The sequence below is a fragment of the Centropristis striata genome, chromosome 22 (assembly GCF_030273125.1).
Source record: "Centropristis striata isolate RG_2023a ecotype Rhode Island chromosome 22, C.striata_1.0, whole genome shotgun sequence".
In the NCBI taxonomy this organism is placed as follows: Eukaryota; Metazoa; Chordata; class Actinopteri; order Perciformes; family Serranidae; genus Centropristis; species Centropristis striata.
Genome location: NC_081538.1, coordinates 17,338,064 through 17,356,128, shown reverse-complemented (window position 1 = coordinate 17,356,128; position 18,065 = coordinate 17,338,064). Strand labels below are relative to the sequence as shown.

The following is an 18,065-nucleotide window of genomic DNA, read 5'->3' as shown; positions in this document are numbered from 1 at the left end:
GATATATGTGATATGGTCTAATTCCATATCACATTTAAAAATATATGGATATATCGCCCAGCCCTATTTCCTACCCAGCCCCTAGGCTTTCCATTGCGATAACTTGCGAAATAACAGAATTTTAAATCACTGTGTTCTGTACACAGTTATAAAGGTGTGTCTTTTATCATAGTGGTCTATGGGGAAATGGTTTTCGTCGCCATGTTTGTTGTCAGCCAAGCTGCCCTCTAGTGGATATATAATTCTTAACATCCATGCCAACGTAAACGACACATAGTTTAAGAAAAACATGCTTGATAAGTTGAACGCATGAACATATATACGATCCACTATAAGGGTCCCAGTTTGGAGGTTTGAATATAAGGTCATGTTAAAGAATTGGTCACCCATTGTACATTTTACACACATTACATCGTAGTTGTGAACTGTGGTCAGTTAATTTCCGCCAATCCGATTCGCCGTCAGGGCCGGGCCCCCGTGGCACACTGCCAAACGTGTGCATCTGTGATGTTATGGTTGTAACAACGGCAGCATTAAACCCAGAAACGCGTGAAGTTAACCAAGTCAGACAGGTTAATCCTCTTGGCAATGAGAAGTGAAAACTCTTCTTCGTTTCTGTCTCGCCACACAGCAGAGAGCGACAGTGAGAGATTAGGTGTACTGGCCTGTGTGATGTGCTTGTTAACGGTAATGTAGCCGCTTAATCTCTGTTGGCTCAAAGATATCGGAGGTTTAACGCAGCCTACTTCCGACGAGCAAGATCACAGGGAAAACAGCAGCCTTTCAATGGCTAAGACTTAATTTAAAATGAGTTTTGAATCAATTTTGTCTTGTAGATCAGAGTGCTTTAGCCAGGAGAGTGGAGAGTTTTATCACCTCTGACATTGTCAACAGCTGATAACCTTGCTGACAGTGGAAAGCTTTCTGTGGATGCATGGTGGCATGTTGACTGTAAACACATTGTGATGCAAAGATCCTGCTGTTAACTCACTTCCTAAAGTACAAACCGTTGCTTCACAAGCTTCCATTGATCACTGGTGGAAAATAACTGATTACATTTCAACAAGAATTGTACTTCCTGTGTGTATAATTTAGGGGTTCTTTTTTTTTCCTTTTTATGCAACTTAATACTCACAGGTATCTACATTTCTGAGAGAAATATTGTACTTTTAGCATTTATTTGACTTTGCAGTTCCATACTTTATATACAAAACCAATGATCGGTTTACAAAATATGATGTATTTTTACTACAGGGCTGCACAATTATGGTAAAAAATCATGATCACGATTATTTTGGTCCATATTGAGTTCACACACAATTATTAACACAATGATTCATTGACTGTAAACAGTATGAATATATTGAACCTTTAAGTGGGGATTTTCTTGATTTTTTTGAAAAAATAATGCTTCTGAAAAACGAAAAACATTTTTTAGCTTTTTTTTTTTGGTTTGCCACCCATTAACTTTTAACTGTTTTGAGTCACTCTCACCACTAGAGATGTCATCATTTCAAAATCAAAAGTGTGATTGATTATATCAAAAAATTTAACTGAATCGTGACATTTATATCAAAAGTCAAATTGAATCATGGATTTAGATTTAGATTTATGACACCCCTATACACCACTTTCATATCGTCCTTTTGGGACTCTGCAGAAAGCTGTTTTCAATGAGTCAAATGACTTTTCAGCACCAAATGGTTCTACCGATAATGTTAGCGAGCCAGATATTTGCACTAAAACTTCAAATTGTGCTCCGACATTCCAATGGGTTGTAAATGCTTTTCAACAAAAGAGAATTTCGCAGGTACTTTTTCCTGTGACACCTCTCTTGTCTTGGTTGAATGCTTGTTGCTATGGTTCCTGCTTTCCCTGGGTTGTTTGTCATTGAGTAGCAATTGGGATCTTTCCCTTCGCCCAATCAAAGGACTCTTTGTGTGACAAACAGCAACACTGCACATAATTTGGCTGTTAGTTGCATTTATAATCACACAGGCTTTGTTCTCTGTCTTTGCTCTCCTTACATAACTCAATGATGAATGCTACAGATGGAAAATGTGTGTCCCCCCCCTTATTTTTTTCTCTTTAATGGTAGTGGGTGAGGCTGTGTAAACCAGCTTATACATGAACAAGCAGCCTGTTGATGGTGGCGGTCAGGAGGCCTCTTGAACTCATTGCATCCTTGACCTGGTTTCAGAGCTTGTTGACTTTTACTCGACCAGCAGCGACATCTATTTACCTCAATGCTGTAATATCGTCCTACAGACAGAAGGCACAGCTTGTATAAGTGCACCCCATTTACCATTTATTTTATGATATAACTAGTTCACTCACTTCAACACTCATTTGTTAACGCAATAAATCAAGCTGCTGTAAAATGGCAGTAGCAGTAACAGGAGGTTGGTGAAGCTGTATGAGGCGCCAAGGTTGCATCACGCCCCATGCTTCCTCTTCAAGGTAGCATAACAAACAGTCCCTCAGTTCCAGGAAATGAGGGGGACTGATTTGCAGAGTCGTGGGCCTCATTTCACATTGAAGAGCTCTTCATCCAAGGTCAAAAGGCCCCGTTGAGGCCGATCAAGCCAGACAATACCTGCGTCTGCAGGCCTGCTATCAGTTTAAAGTGGACATTCCTGCGGTGAACTAATGACTTTTTAAGACTTGGGCAAGCAGCCACTGTTGTTGAAGAAGTCAGACATCTTCAAACGCGTGTTAGTCACTTTCCTCTAATGTTTCCTGTTGTTTTTTTTTATAGGTTTTTTCTAACGGCATCTAGCAGAAGAAGTTGAGGAAGAAGCACAGCACCGCCCTGTGATCTGTAAAAACTGAAATACCGAAAGCCGAACTACTCTGACTCTCGCCCTGCTGTGCACCACTATGCCGGGAGCTGTGGACCGTATGGAGCTAAGGAAAGTCTCCACAGAGGGGGATGATGACAGCACGGACAGCCTGACCGATGACCGCTACACGGAGCCTATTGACTCTGAGAAGGCTACCATCGACAGGTCGGCAAACCTGTCAAGATTTCTATTTCCATCCATAATTTGACATTGCAGGCACATTTTGCCCTCTAAATATTTCGGGTGCAACATTGATTCACTCCATTTCCATGAATGGCATTACATTTTAAGAGAAACCCAATGAATCCAGTAAGGTTTCTGCATTTAAAACCCTGATTTCTGGACAAATGTTGTAACTGAGCTGGATTTTACTGTAACCATGTTACTGCATCACATGTACTCACATGTCTATAAGACGTCTGTAAGAAAATGAGCCTCTTCTCACTTAGTTTATTACCTCAGTAAACATTTTAAGAGTTTATGGTCTTCATTGGTTGTTTCTACTCTTTTTTATTACAGCATTATGTTCATTGTGTAAATTATGGTCCCATTTAGAGTAAAATAGATGCTGCAGGGTGTGGCTAACTATCATGGCATGCTGTCGTGTTTGTTATTGCATATTCCTTCTAGTTAAAACCCCAATGTATTGAACATAAGCAACTATGTGAATAATTCCCTACACAACCCAGCCGGTTTTCTACCGGAATGCATGGTTATAAAGCAAGTATCCTGCCTAACAAGTTGGCTGGCTGTTCATTTAGGCACCTTGCTAACAAAGCTAGCTAGTTAGTGCCTACCTTCCATCTAAATATGGTCACTTCTGGCTCCAAAAAACACCAAACTTAAATAACCAACACTGACAGAGGTCTTTTGATCAAAAGTGTGTCTGCAATGTCACCTGACATCGTCTGTTTGTTCTTGAATGCAACACAGAGACGACAGCTGAAGACGGGATGCCAGGATTTTACGTTCTGTCACCAAACATTACATAAGAGTTGATACATTATAAAGAGAACTGTGTATGCATTTGTTAATTTATTTATTTTTTTGGTCCCTGCAGCCAGTTTATGGATGACAATGATGACGCAGAAAGCCAGAAGTTCCTGTCAAATGGAATAATGAAGAAGAAGAAATATGAGGAATATCATGAAGAATATGTAAGTAGTTTACCTCCAAGTCTGTTTACTTAAAGGCAGCGCTGAAACATGATGGAGCATGTTAGTCACTGTAAGAGCAGCCATGAAGGTTATTAGAAGCAGTATGTTAGCAAACCAAAAATATATTCTCTACAGCCAATCACATTACATGGTTGCAAATGGACCGCCTATTTCTGTACAGTAACTTTTCCAGTAAAAGCACAGCAATTTTGATTTTGTTTGGAGTATAGTGGAATAAAAAGGCATGCTGGGAAATGTTGGCAGTCATGAGTTGAAGTAGAAGTTGTGTGAGAATGAGTCCAGTCAATAAAACTTAATAACTACTGGAAACGCACTAAACAACTGGTATCCAACAGTGTAGGAGAAAGTCAGGGTGTGTTTTTTTTCTTGAATTACAGCTTGTGGGTTACAAACTATTTACTATTGGCATTGAAGTCGTGTGTGGTTTGCTGCGCATTGCCAAATGTTTGCTCTTTTTTTTTTATTGCAGCGATTACAATACCGATTCCAGTTTTTACTGCAGTCAGTTATCTGAGACAGATTTTATTAAAGTGGCAGACTTTTTGGCGCAAGTTTTCCTCATAAAGATTTCTTTTCATTCTTTGTTTTCCTCTGAGCAGCATCCTGGTCACACCTCCTTTGGGATGTCTGTTTTCAACTTGAGCAACGCCATCATGGGCAGCGGCATCCTAGGCCTGTCATTCGCCATGGCAAACACTGGCATCGTGCTCTTTACGTAAGTACAACCGCAGCAAAACAAACGCTTTCCAAAAAGCTTTCCATTTTCTGTGTATCAGAATCTAAAAAAAGTCATAGCTCAAAGTGAAAATAAACAAAGTCTCTGTCTAAAAACCTGAATAATAGAGCTGAAATCATTTATAGGCCAAGTTGACTAACACTGGTTTCAGATTTATGTCCATCCTCAAATGACTACATGTCTGTTCAAGTTTAATTATAGAGCCAGTACACCCAACAGGAATATCATTATGGACAAGTACGAGCTGTTCTACAAACCCGTCAGTCCTGTGGACAGATAATGTGGTTGGCTAAAGTTAACTTTATGGGAGGAAAGAAAGTTCACATCAGGCCACATGTACAGTGTGATGAGTAAAAACATTTCACTCCCCATTAGCAAAACTGCTCTAATGGTTTATTCGTACTTTGACACCATTGTGTTCCAGGCAGAATTGGCTGATTACAACATTGTTCTGTCATAAATATAGTATTTTTTGCCTGAAAAAAAGGTTCCATGCATTTCCAAACACTAGGTATTTAATATATGATAAGTGATGAGCACATTCAGTTATTTTTAATGGTGTTATTGAAACAAATCTGCAGTGTTCCCAGCCATAGGAAATGAATGTGGGAGGCTCTATTATGTTCAACCAGCAAATGGAAAACTTTCCTTATACCTCCCTAAACACATCAGTCAGTTTAGACCAGAAACAGATGTTGCTTATGGCAGCATCCAAATGAGACTATGGCACCAATACATTCTTTTTGGATAGTTTCAAAACAGTATCCTGGCTTTTTTTCTCTCCACTTAACTGAGTAAAAATAATAGGTACATTAATTTATTTCACTGAAAAACAAGTAGTAGTGTAGCACATGTAATACTGAATTGTAATGAAGCTAAAAAATATGTCACATATCATCTAGCCAGAAACTATTTTTTGTGTTTGCCTTATGAACAGTTAATATACCATAATAGCAATCTACGAATAAACACAATAGGGTTAAACATGCTGTTATTATGTACTCTATATTTCACTTATCTGTTATAAATTAATCTTTGTCGATCAAAGTCATAGCAAGTACAATATATAACTGTATAACATTATAACTGCTTTGAGTTTTGCTAAAATTGTTATAAAAAAGGAAGAGACCACAGCCATGCTAGGCAGGTAAAATGTTAACCATGTTCACCTTTTTAGTTTACTAGCATGGTAGCATGCTCATAATGAAGAATGTGAACAGGCTGACATAAGGTATAATGTTTACCAAATTCACCATTTTAGTATATTAGCATGCTAACATTTGATAATTAGCACCTAAACACAAAGCTGATGGGGAAGTCATTAGTTTTGCAGGTATTTGGTCATACAGTCTATGGGTCATACACTAAGTATTGGACAAATTAAAAGTTTGACCTGATGATGGCGCTAGATAAAAATTCATGACTATAAAAGCATGTACCAAATTTATTTTAATAGAATCACTCACTGTTGGTGGAGCTTAAAAAAAGAATACATGGGATACATGGTGATGTGTTGGCTGACCTGTGGGCAGAAAGTCTTGTAAAAATAGATATTATAACCACAGTACCATCTGGAATATAGAGCAGCTCTGTCACACAGAAATGTCTGAACTCTTGCACTCTGTGCACTCAGTTCCTCAGTGCTATGTTACCCCCCTACACATGCATTATCAGACACCCTTCACCCCCCTCTGTGCATTATCCATGCCCCTGCTGCGTGGCCACCTCCTGAGCTGGTAGAGCTTGAGGGAACATGAGAGCACTCTTTCGAAGATCAGTGTCAGTGAAGTAGAGAAATAGGGACAGCAGATGATAGTGCAAATGGAATTATAATGAACTTGTGCCATCTCCTAGAGGTAACACATATATAAAAAAATTGTCTTTCTTTTCCTCACAACTTTTCACTACCCCTGCCTCTAGATTAAAGTATTTAAAACAACAAAGCTGACTTCATGCACGACGGTTGCTTCTTGTCTCAATGTTGCACTGGTCATTGACCCTTGTTTTATCTCTCTCTTTCCAGAGTCCTCCTCGTTGGTGTGGCCATCCTCTCCTTATACTCTGTACATCTGCTTCTTATGACAGCTAAAGAAGGAGGTTGGTATTCAAGTTATTTTAGTCCCAGCCTAGATTCACAAGATACAGAAGTGTATCCAGCTGATCGCCTCAATACGAAACAAATTCTGCTGGAAAAAAACAGCTAATTTTAGACTTAGACTTATAGATTTCTCCAATCTTTGCTTCTTTTCTGTGAATAAATACTGTTAATGCTCAATGCTACTCTTCTAGCCTTTAACAACAATGTCTTTAACTGAACTACTCACAATTTACAGACCTACAACCCATATCAAAGGGTCACAAGGAGATATTGTTTTGTATTAAGGGGTTTTGTATCAAGCTACCAAACATGTTGGGAAGCATTAGCTTTAAAATGATATCGGCCAAACTATACATCTGTACTGATGCACCCCCCTTGTGGCCATTGAAAGCAGTTGTGCTTTGGATTGAGTATACTTTAGAGGAATTAAGAGCAGCAAAGGTTAACAGTGGAAAATACACCTGATGCTTTTATCCACTTACTCCCAATGTCTTGTTTTGCATGACGAATTCCACTTGTCTGTTGTGGCAGGATCCCTCATCTATGAGAAGCTTGGAGAGAGAGCATTTGGTTGGCCTGGGAAAATGGCAGCATTTGGATCCATTATTATGCAGAATATTGGAGGTAAGCAGTGAAATTATGTGGTCTGATGGATTATTGTATTTGAGGCTTTACTAAATCTATGTGCGCATGTAATGGAGTTAAGTTTAAAATCTGAAGTGTTCTCCGCCCTGTCCTGCAGCCATGTCCAGCTACCTCTTTATTGTCAAGTATGAGCTGCCTGAAGTGATCCGAGCCTTCTTGGGTTTGGAGGAGATCACTGGGTGAGTGTGAACCTTTTGAAGATAAATGTTGTGTATATAAATGTATATACAGACCTCTTTTTAACTTCCATGTTGTCTCTGTGTTGTGTTTGCAGTGAATGGTACCTGAACGGGAACTACCTGGTGGTCTTTGTGTCAATCGGAATCATTCTGCCTTTGTCTCTCCTTAAAAATCTGGGTATGGACTCACTTTATGTTATGCTCACACCAAATGCAATGTGAATGTTTGCCTTGAATTATCTTCATGTTTCGTCCTAAAACTTTGGAAGATGCTTGAATTTGTACATACTCCTTGAAAAACGCTTGATTTTCAAACTAACTAAAAAGTCAGAATTCATGCTGGACTTGGTTCACCATCACACCAGCCACTACTAACTACTACACCACATGTGCTATAATTGAGATACTCTCAATCCTGCTACCGACTTCTAAGAAGCAGAATCTGTTACTTCCTGCAATCTGAAGCCATTTTTTCCACGTTCTTGCACCTGTCTGTAACCGCCTACGCAAAGCTAGAAGTAACGTAACACTACTGGAGCCCTTAGCCAGCTATGTAGGTTAGGAGTTACTGTAACGTAACACTGCTATTAAGCCTAAAGTCAGCTCCGCCACTCAGATGTAATTTATGAACGCAACAGCCAAATCTGCTTCGTCTGGCTAAGCTCTGAAACGGCTGCACACTGAAACAATAAATGACAATTGGAGATTTTGGTGCTTGAGGGCAGTAGATATGTATTCATATGTATTAGGTTGGTCACTGTTCGATCCGAAACTTAAAGGCTGCAACTCAAACCTGAACTGCTCTTCATATCAGATCAGATTTATGTTATTTAAGGATGTGGGTTACAACCTGGAACAGGATGTGACCCATTCTGAGACTAGACACCAGGATTAACTGATAGTAAAAGAACAGAACAGATAAGCAGAGTTGCAAAGTAAGAATAGCAAATTGTAGCACAGAATCACATCAGTTTGTTGTACTATTGTCAATTATATTGTTTTCTCCTCTTTAGGTTACCTTGGCTACACCAGCGGCTTTTCTCTGTCCTGCATGGTCTTCTTCCTTGGTGTGGTAAGTTCAGCTCAGTTTTTAAAAACCATGACTTAAAACTTGGATTTAGGCATAAAGAACTGCATCTTAATATCTGCTCTCCAGGCAAACCAGGCATTTGTCAAAAGTATCAACATTTTTATTTTATAATTTATTTTGGTTGTGTTGACAGCTTGTTCTGCTCCCAATTTGCCCCCAAAAAAAAGTCAATTCACCCTTTCCCCCCCGAGGGTTCAGGACCTCCAATATGGCCGCCACAGGGTGTATTACAATGCCCTGTTTAGAAACCTGTGACTCTAAATATAGAGCTATGACTCTTAGAGAATATCTACTGCCATAATGCCAGCTCTATATTTGTTCTCTTGTTTCATTAATCTTTATGGACAACATTCGGATGAGCGTAACATGTTTCATGCTGTTCTTTCCCAGGTGATCTACAAGAAGACCCAGCTGCCCTGCCCTCTTCCTTTCTTTTACCACCACTCGTCCAACCTCAGCATGAATGCCTCAGTCATGCCCGGGTTATACCCGCCAATAAACAGCTCAGCACACATGGATTTCTCCCGCGCCGACGTTTCCCCGGCGGTGCTCGGCAGCCACGACGCTCATCACTCCACCGGCATCCATGTTGAGCCCCACCCCGACGATGAGGAGATGTGCACGCCCAAATACTTTGTCTTCAACTCACAGGTATGACGGGGTTGGTGGTATCTACATGTTAGCTTGTAATGCTGATACGAAAACCTCTTTTTAAGGCTTAGTAATCTCAGAACCCAATCCAATGTAGCCTCTAGGGGCAATGACTAACATATTTGGGTTTCCCAGTGTAGCAGGTGGATATCCAGTTATTGGTTTTCTGTTTTCAAAATCCCTTTATTGCACTATTTCAGGGATACACCAGATGATTTTTCACAACATCATTTTAGCGTAAAAATACAAAATGAAATACAACCATTACAACCAATGAACCAAGCAATGACCATATATTAAAAATGAATGATCAGGTCCCCATCCCTCTCCACGGAGCACAGCACCTCACCAACAGCACATTTGTGGCTAAAATTCTGCACCATCACAATGTTGTAGGTGTGTTCCACCTTATCCAGTAATTGAATAATGAATGCACCATGTGCCGATCAAGAATTAAAGTCTGTGACTGGAATATTTTAAAAGTAGCCACTTTATGATCGATACATGAATGCAGTTTTTTTAAGCTAAATCATCTATCACTATAGATAACAGCTGATTGGTTCCAGAGTGTCATTTTGGCCAATGTTTTCTGCTTCTGCAGTACAAACAGACGGTTGACTTGGATGCAACCAGAGCAAATGCAGGTGTCATTGGTCAATACTACTCAGACTACAAATGGACCACAAACAGTAACCAGAACACTTCTTATACCAAAACCTATTCCTGTGGCCTACAGATTTTGATTTGTGGATATCTGCTTGTAGAGATTAGTAGAGTGCACACTCTTCTAATCTCCATAAAACTCCAAATGTTTAAGGTCAAACTGCTTTATTCAGTGTTTTTCCCGGTTTTAATCCACAACTCTATTCATTTTGAAGAGGAGGAGACCTCTGCAGATAATTCAGTTCCCATTAAAAAAAACCTTCTGAAAAATGAACACTGAAGGAATTCTCTCCAGAAAAAACTGACTGTACGATGGCATTGCCCTGTCTTTTGTTATTGTTTCAATTGAGAGACCCCGAGCAGCAGAAAATGACATATCTCTCTCTCTCTTTTTAAGTCGCACTGGCGAAGATTTAAAGGGCGTGAGTTTTCAGACTTTTGAAATGCAGCCCTAGTGAGTTTGGTGAAGGCTGTTCCATTGGTTCAGTTTGAGTGACTTACAAAAAGCCAGGAAAAAGAATGCAATTTCTAAGGTGAATTATTATGTGAAGAGCCCATCGAGACAATATTCATCCATATGAATACTGTACTTTGTATGAAACAGTTGGAGAAGGCCAGACATACACCCAGGAATGCATTTTACTACCTACACATCCAACAAAAGCAGAATGCCAAGTATCTGCCAAGACATGTTTGTTAAGGTGGAGTTTTTCAGGGTGTGTTTTGAGTCTTTGCTGATATCATCAATCAGGATAGGAATATCACACAGCATTGTTTTCACATGGGATTAGTTGCGCCTCCTGTATTCACCAAGGTTGTGATTTTCACATTGTTTAGAAGGGCAAGCATTCATTGTACCTCCTCTGACAAGATGACTACCTTCCTCTTTAGTGCTATTTTCGGAGAGTAATCACATGCCAGTTACAGTTTGAGGAGTTAAGGCACAGGGTAAAGGTTTTTGGGGTTTTTTTATGCTGTTACACTTCTACTTCCATTAACACGCAACTGTAAAGGTATTTTTCTTTGCCTGAAATGACAAACTGACAATAGGGACCTATTGAAACAATTCATAGCACAAAGTGCATGTCGCAACTGCAGTTCGGGTGTGTCCAACTGTGACATTGCAAGTTAAGCGGTGCAAAAACTGGATGCAAACTACAGCACCAGGGAAAATGAGTTATATTTAGTCTCTTGATCAGTTAACATTAAATGTTCTGTCTTTGTGCATGTCAGAAGCATTTCTTTTACATTCTGTTTTATTTGTGTTTTAGACAATGTCGCAACTTATTTGCCCATGCATGTACAGATAGGTGCAAGTACATTCACTACAGACAACCTGTAAAAATGAAATAGAAATGTAGTTGCGGTTGTGCTGTTTGCAACTTTGCACCACTTGTAAGACTGCCCCCCATGTCTCATAAAACATTGTACCTGGAACTGTAGCATTGACAGGGTGTGGTTCTCATGGAATAAAAAATAAATTCTGCTGAGAAAAAAAAAACATTGCTGGACTAGGACCAATAGCTGCAGGCCTCTATGTCCAAACATGTTTCTTCAACTGTAAAGAGGAAAGTTTCCTCCTTTTTTTGTCCTTTTTTTTATTCCCCTTGAAAACTAAGCCCTAACTCATGTAAGAAAGAAGGAACCATTCATGTATGCATTAAAACAATATTTACCATGGTTGTCTTGTACTGCCTAAAGCTGAATTTTTGTGTCTTAAATCTTTGTGAACATTGTTTGTCGCCAGACGGCTTACACTGTCCCCATCCTGGCCTTCGCTTTTGTCTGCCACCCTGAGGTCCTGCCTATCTACAGTGAATTAAAAGAGTAAGTGCATTTCTTCTCTTCACCTCCTATCGAGTCATGCACAGTCTTTTATTTACAGCAGTCAATCTGCACACATTCACCCAAGATTTCTTGACCCTAAAGCTTTTAAAAGTGATGTCTAAATGTGTGTGCTGTTTCCACAGTCGCACCCGGAAAAAGATGCAGAATGTCTCCAACCTGTCCATCCTCACTATGCTCGTCATGTACATGCTGTCAGCACTGTTCGGCTACCTCACCTTTTATGGTAAGACCACCGATACACAAAACAGGATTAGTTAACTGAAATAATAGCGTTAGATTTAGTTTGTCTGCATTAAGACCTGAACAGACATTTAACTCATATCAGTCCTTCATTCTACATGAAACATTTCAGATAAAGCATTATGCTTAATTTAGTTTTAAGGGAACAATAATAGAGCTTTAAAATCCCAGGAAAACATTGGTTGACACTGTTTAATCACAGAGTATTCTGAAATTGAGGGTCAGATTGTATAGAAGTCTATGAGAAAATTACCCTACTTCTCACTTGATTTATCACCTCAGTAAACATTCTCCTAATTAATAATTTTGTGGTCTCAATCACAAGTTTCAAGTCTTCTTCAGCACAACATGATGTTCAGATAGGAAATTATAGGAAATTATTTTCCTATTTAGAGTAAAAAGACGATAAAGCTGGGTATGCTATGGGGAGTGGCTACTTTGTGATTGACAGGTCAGTCCCACAGTGTTGTCCAGTTTTGCTGCTGTTAGTGATGTTGTCTTAAAACTTTAATCCTCTCACAGGTTGTTTTCAGCTCATGAAAGTTAATTGTAACATTATGTTTGGCTAAAAATGGCAGCATTCGGTTTTACTAAAAGGCACTCTAAGGAGTCAATTGCTTCTCTTTTTTTGCACACAGGAGTGAGGACTTTTCATAAACTGAACTAGTAGTTGTGAAGCCTAAACCTTAAGGGATGTCTTAACCATGAATGCTTACTTTTCTTATGTGCTTTATTTTCCCACCTTGCTAACCAAGCTAGCTTAGCACTATTTTGTCAAAACATGGTCACTTCTGGCCCCACGATGGTGGCAGCCAAAAGGACAAATTTTTAAAAAGGGTAGTCCACAAACAAATGGGTGGCAGCACAGTTGCTAAGTCCAAGTTTTATTCAGAATGTATGAGATGACCCCTAAATCTGACACTGACACTAGTATTTGAACTTGTCCCGTCTTTGCTGTGCAGAAATATAGCTTTACCTTTCTCTTTTGTCACCTTTTCAGTAGTTCATTTCTTTCCTTTTTTCTCTTCCAACACAGATAACGTGGAGGCTGAGTTGCTCCACACCTTCACTAAGGTGTATAAGTTTGACACCATGTTGTTGCTGGTGCGTTTGGCTGTTCTCACTGCTGTCACTCTGACGGTCCCCATCGTGCTGTTCCCTGTAAGTACATCACACACAAACACAGTATTTTCCTCATTGTCTCTTAACAAGCCTCACGTTTGGAAAGAAGACAATGTTTCCTCATCAAATATCATAATATTGCCTCATTAATAGTCCTTATACACTTCTATTACATCATTGCCGACTTTCTTTTCTCTGATCTTTTCATCAGTAAATTAATCCTGTTTAAGAATTCACGTCAGAGCGCACACAAACACACGCCGCCCTTGTAATTTAATCTGCAGACGCCAACCAGCTTCTTGTAAAACCATTCATTCAGTAGAACAACTCTTGCTACTTGAGTCATCCTGCTTACAGGCTGTGTTTTGTATTTGCTGCAGAGTCAGTCTTTTTTTCTGGACGCAGCTGTTTTTTTCCTGGCAGTTTGGTTTAAAAAACAAGAACACGCTGTTCGGTTTGGCACTCTGCTTCTGTCGTCATCCCTGATCCCAGAGTGTGCAGTCTGGGGTCGTAAACGGCCACACCTCTTAATTGCACCAGCGCGCCTACACATACTCTGTTAGATCTTATAAGTAAACCTTTTACTTTTTGTGTTTGTGTCCCAGTCCACGGTCTCTTGGGCTTGGGTGAAAGGTTGGCCGGCTTGCGATGTCCAGTCACCAAAATCTATCCCCTCAGTCACATTCATTTACACATACGTATGCTCACTTGTCTTACTTCCCACCCCATATATGTTCATTGGCTAATTTTAGCATGGCCCTTGTCTGACATGAGGGGAACAAAAATGGCTGCTGGCCAGAGGAAGTTTCATGCCCTGTTTTAGCTTCCATGCACACACACACGCACTGACACACTAACTTGACTAGCAGCTGCTAATTTGTGAATCATTTCTGATGTGGCTGCAGGAACACAAAGCAGCCACCAGAGGGCAGCAAAGGTGTTGCTATTCAGTCACAGGAGAGGGCTGACAGTAAATGATGCAGCAATGACTGCATCTTATGGCATCACACACACACACACACACACACACACACACACACACACACACACACACACACACACACATAGTGATGGAATATAAACATTTGTATAGCCTCTGTCTCTAAAGTAAATACATAATCACACATCGCCACATTGTGTTGAAATTTAGGCTTTTAGCTGATACCTGCATTCTCACTCTTGATGTACCCGCACTGCCCCATATCTCTCTGACTAACACACACACACACACACACACACACTCACGCAGAGAGAGACACACACTCCCCCCCACGACTGTTTTTTCGGTCGATGGGAATGTGAGAGAGGATCCCCCTCTCTCTGCAGTGGAAGTTTACAGGCTCAGAGTGGACAGTGGAAAAACCCTCACCCTGACCGCCACATTCAGGGAGATAGAGGGGCGGAGCCAGTGAGACGGGGGGGTGAGCTGGCAGAGGTGGGAGACAGAAGCACAAACGATTGCCACAAGCCTCGAAATGTGTTGCGTTAATGATAGAATTGTTAGAAAAATGCATCTGGATCGGCCTCAAAGATAGCAAGGAACAATTGAATCATTGTCTTATGGAAGAATACTCAAATGCCATTGTTGAATATTAAAAGATTAATTGTGCAAAATGTGAAAAGGAGTCAGATTCCACTGAGATACTTATATTTTTGGTCTTTATTGGAAACTGTTTACATCATTTAGAATTATTTTTCCTCACACTTTCTGTCTGAAAAGCTCAGTTTTAGCACCTATCTCTTTAAGACAGGGATAGTTTAAGACTTTGGACAGTAAGTTGTTTGAAGAACGTAGAATGTAGTGGATGCGAAGATATTAGCTTACTTGCCGAGCTCCGGTGTCGGAATTCTGGCTGGTTCCGATCTTAGAATAGATAGTTCTGGCAAGCTGGTAGGGTCACAAGACAAGGTTTTACTGCACAAAACTACGTGTACACTAGAACGTCACCCATTCCACCACAAAATAATGGTCTTTATGCATATTAGAAACCAACTTCACTTGGCACTATTTTGTTTCTTGAAAAAGCCAGTACATACAATGACAGCGCATTGTGATATTTTAGTTTTGTGCAGTAAAACCTTGTAGTTTGGGGACCCTGCCAGCTCACTGGAACTATCTATTCTACGATCCGAACCGTCCAGAACTCTGATACCGGAGCTCGCCAAGTAAGCTAATAGCTTTGCGTCCCCTACACTACTGGCAAGTTTTTCATACAACATAATGTCCAAAATCCCGAACCATCTCTTTAAAGAGTTGCTCCTGAAAAACCCCAATCCGCACTTATTTGTCAGTGTTTCTGGCTCGGCTCTTTCAGGATCTTTGCACCATCATTGTAGCCGGAGAATGACTGTATATACAGCACAGTATAGTATACTTGTGACATCACAAAGTCCTTGCAGCTCATTTAAAGGTACAGTTTCTGAATACTTTTTAAAATACTCTCGGATATATGATAAACCGAATATATACATAAAAACAGAAAACTACAGCTGTGACTTCCTAGTCTAAGGAAAAAAATGTTGATTTTCTTTCAGATAATACTTTAAAAAAGATGTGGGCAAAGTTAGTCTGGTTGACTGCAAACATGCAATTATATGCATGTGTCTGTTTCTTTCTTTTATGGCAAAAACGTATTTATGTGAGTGTGTGAAAGCTTGATACGCAACATATGTTATTTGACTCCATCTGTTTGACTTTGGAGGGTACTCAAAATGAATTTATTTTAAATGTAATCGAAATAGAGAAGTGTAATACTGAGAGTGAGAGGGAGGAGGACTAGAACACAGGAGATAAAAATTTAATAAGGACGGAGAAACACAAGAATGAAATGGGATGCCGCATGGAAGCAGTGGTGAATCGTAGCAGAGTGAAAAGAGAAAGGCAGAAACACGGTTAGGGTTAGAGGTCCATATCTCACTGCAGCAACACACAACTGCATTTGTGGGTTTTAACTCAGCTATGATGCTTTTTTAAAATGTCAAGTAAATCAGTCGGTTAAAACTGGTTTTGGCTTGTGTTTACCTGCATGGAATCCAATAAACGGCGTGAGTCATAGCCTGCTTTACACCACTCAGTTTGGCTGTCAGCACTAGTGCTGAGAGACAGGAATGTGAATACATTTCTGACCTTAGCTAATGCTTTTTGAGACATGGAAAGAAGTTAATTTGTGCATGAGTTTCTGATAAGATATGTGCAGAATGCGGCGTGTTTAATTAAGCGACCATCGCTATACTTGCAGTAAATTAAACGGTTTTGGTTGAACTTAAGCTTGGATGCACGTGAGGCAGAACCCAGCGCCAACGTCCTTCTGCCAAGTTTCCATTTGACATTTGAGAATCTCGCCTTGAATCCTCCTGACCTTCATTTTGCGGCTAAATGCTGCAGACCTTCAGGTAGAGATTAACGTTAGCTTTGTCTGCCACTGTCCTTGGCTCCGGTGGGGAAGTTCAACATCAGAGAACGTTTGTGTGGGAGCGTATGTCGGAGATATGTGTCGAGGCATGAAAGTGTGTATGTCTGTGTGTGTGTGGGTGTGCAGTCACGTGAAGGATAGATGCTAACAGAGGCCAGATCACACAGGGCTTTGGCAGGATCCTCTACATAATGAAAGGGCTTTATGTGGAGTCAAACATGCCCCAGTTCTCAGGCTCCAGCTGGAGAATGAAACCACGGGAGACGGCTGCAAACGAGCTGATTAACAGCACCACCATCACCTTTATGTCCTACTGTCATGTAGTAAAAATTACTTCTTAATCCAGACCTTTCTTTGAGTAGCGCTAGTTTGAGTGGTTCTCTCTTAGGCCTCATATTATACTAATAGTTTCTTTCCTTTGTTTTATAGTCTTGAATATTTGCAGTTAGCTAATCCGAAACACTTTCTGTCTGGTCTGTGGGGACTTTTATTTGTCTACTGTTTGATTGTATTTCTCTCTTCTTAACTAACTTTCACACACATAATGATACAGTTAATAGGTAACCATTTCTAACGCTGGGATAAAAGTTTAGCTAGCTAATTAGAAACAATTAGCTCGCATAGCAGCAATAATCAACCCACCACTTGTTGCATCGCTTTGTTAGCTTAAACTCCCATTGTTAGCTTAAATTTGTCACTGACTTTTTGGCAATGAAAAGTTTTATCAGGGTGCAAAACACATGCACATGTTTCTGTACATCAAAAACACGTGTTTTTTGCCTTCCAATGACACTAGTGAACGCTTCTCTTTACATTTCAAACCCTCTTTCCAGTAAAGCACCCTATATAAAGGGTTTGAAGGTTGCAACTTGGCTTTATTAACGCTGAATTAACATTTTCTAATGCTTTTCAGAAGCCATTAATAATGGCAAGGGGGAGGAAATATTTTGGGGTTGTTATTTTGGGGAAAAAACAACCTGCTTTTGCTTTTGTTTCCTAATAAAGATTGATGGGTCTATTTTTTTTTTTTATTAAAATCAATTCTGAAGAGCCCATCAGCTATCAGTCTAATTAATTATACTCTGAGTGCCACAACTAATATTTCTGGGGAATCGGTGAATGCAACAGGTATCAAGGCCAAGACTTCTTCCATGGGCCGGTCATTGTTCACAGTAAACCTTCACAAAAGTACCACCAGGTTTTTTCACAAGTAGCCATTTTAGTTTCCTAGGCTAATTAAAAGCTAAACTAGATGATAGGTGATGGGTTCCACAACTGCGTTTTGCTTTTGATCGGTCCATACTAGTCAGTCCAAAACAGAAACCAGAGTGCAAATTTTGGGCCAGAAATCTGCTCATA

The 18,065-nt window shown here is 40.0% G+C and overlaps 1 protein-coding gene across 3 annotated transcripts in view; it reads left to right on the top strand.

The window, feature by feature from the left end:
• The window catches only part of slc38a4 (solute carrier family 38 member 4), a 41,965-nt gene that overhangs the window by 18,089 nt on the left and 5,811 nt on the right, over positions 1 to 18,065 (top strand). For all 3 annotated transcript variants that reach the window (XM_059325463.1, XM_059325461.1, XM_059325462.1), the window contains exons 2-13: positions 2,759 to 3,008; positions 3,904 to 4,000; positions 4,621 to 4,736; positions 6,781 to 6,854; positions 7,387 to 7,479; positions 7,598 to 7,679; positions 7,775 to 7,857; positions 8,693 to 8,751; positions 9,160 to 9,420; positions 11,831 to 11,910; positions 12,054 to 12,154; positions 13,208 to 13,332. In XM_059325463.1, coding sequence (XP_059181446.1) covers positions 2,881 to 3,008; positions 3,904 to 4,000; positions 4,621 to 4,736; positions 6,781 to 6,854; positions 7,387 to 7,479; positions 7,598 to 7,679; positions 7,775 to 7,857; positions 8,693 to 8,751; positions 9,160 to 9,420; positions 11,831 to 11,910; positions 12,054 to 12,154; positions 13,208 to 13,332 — 1,299 coding nt within the window. In that variant the 5' untranslated portion in view covers positions 2,759 to 2,880. The remainder of the gene's footprint in view (positions 1 to 2,758; positions 3,009 to 3,903; positions 4,001 to 4,620; positions 4,737 to 6,780; positions 6,855 to 7,386; positions 7,480 to 7,597; positions 7,680 to 7,774; positions 7,858 to 8,692; positions 8,752 to 9,159; positions 9,421 to 11,830; positions 11,911 to 12,053; positions 12,155 to 13,207; positions 13,333 to 18,065) is intronic.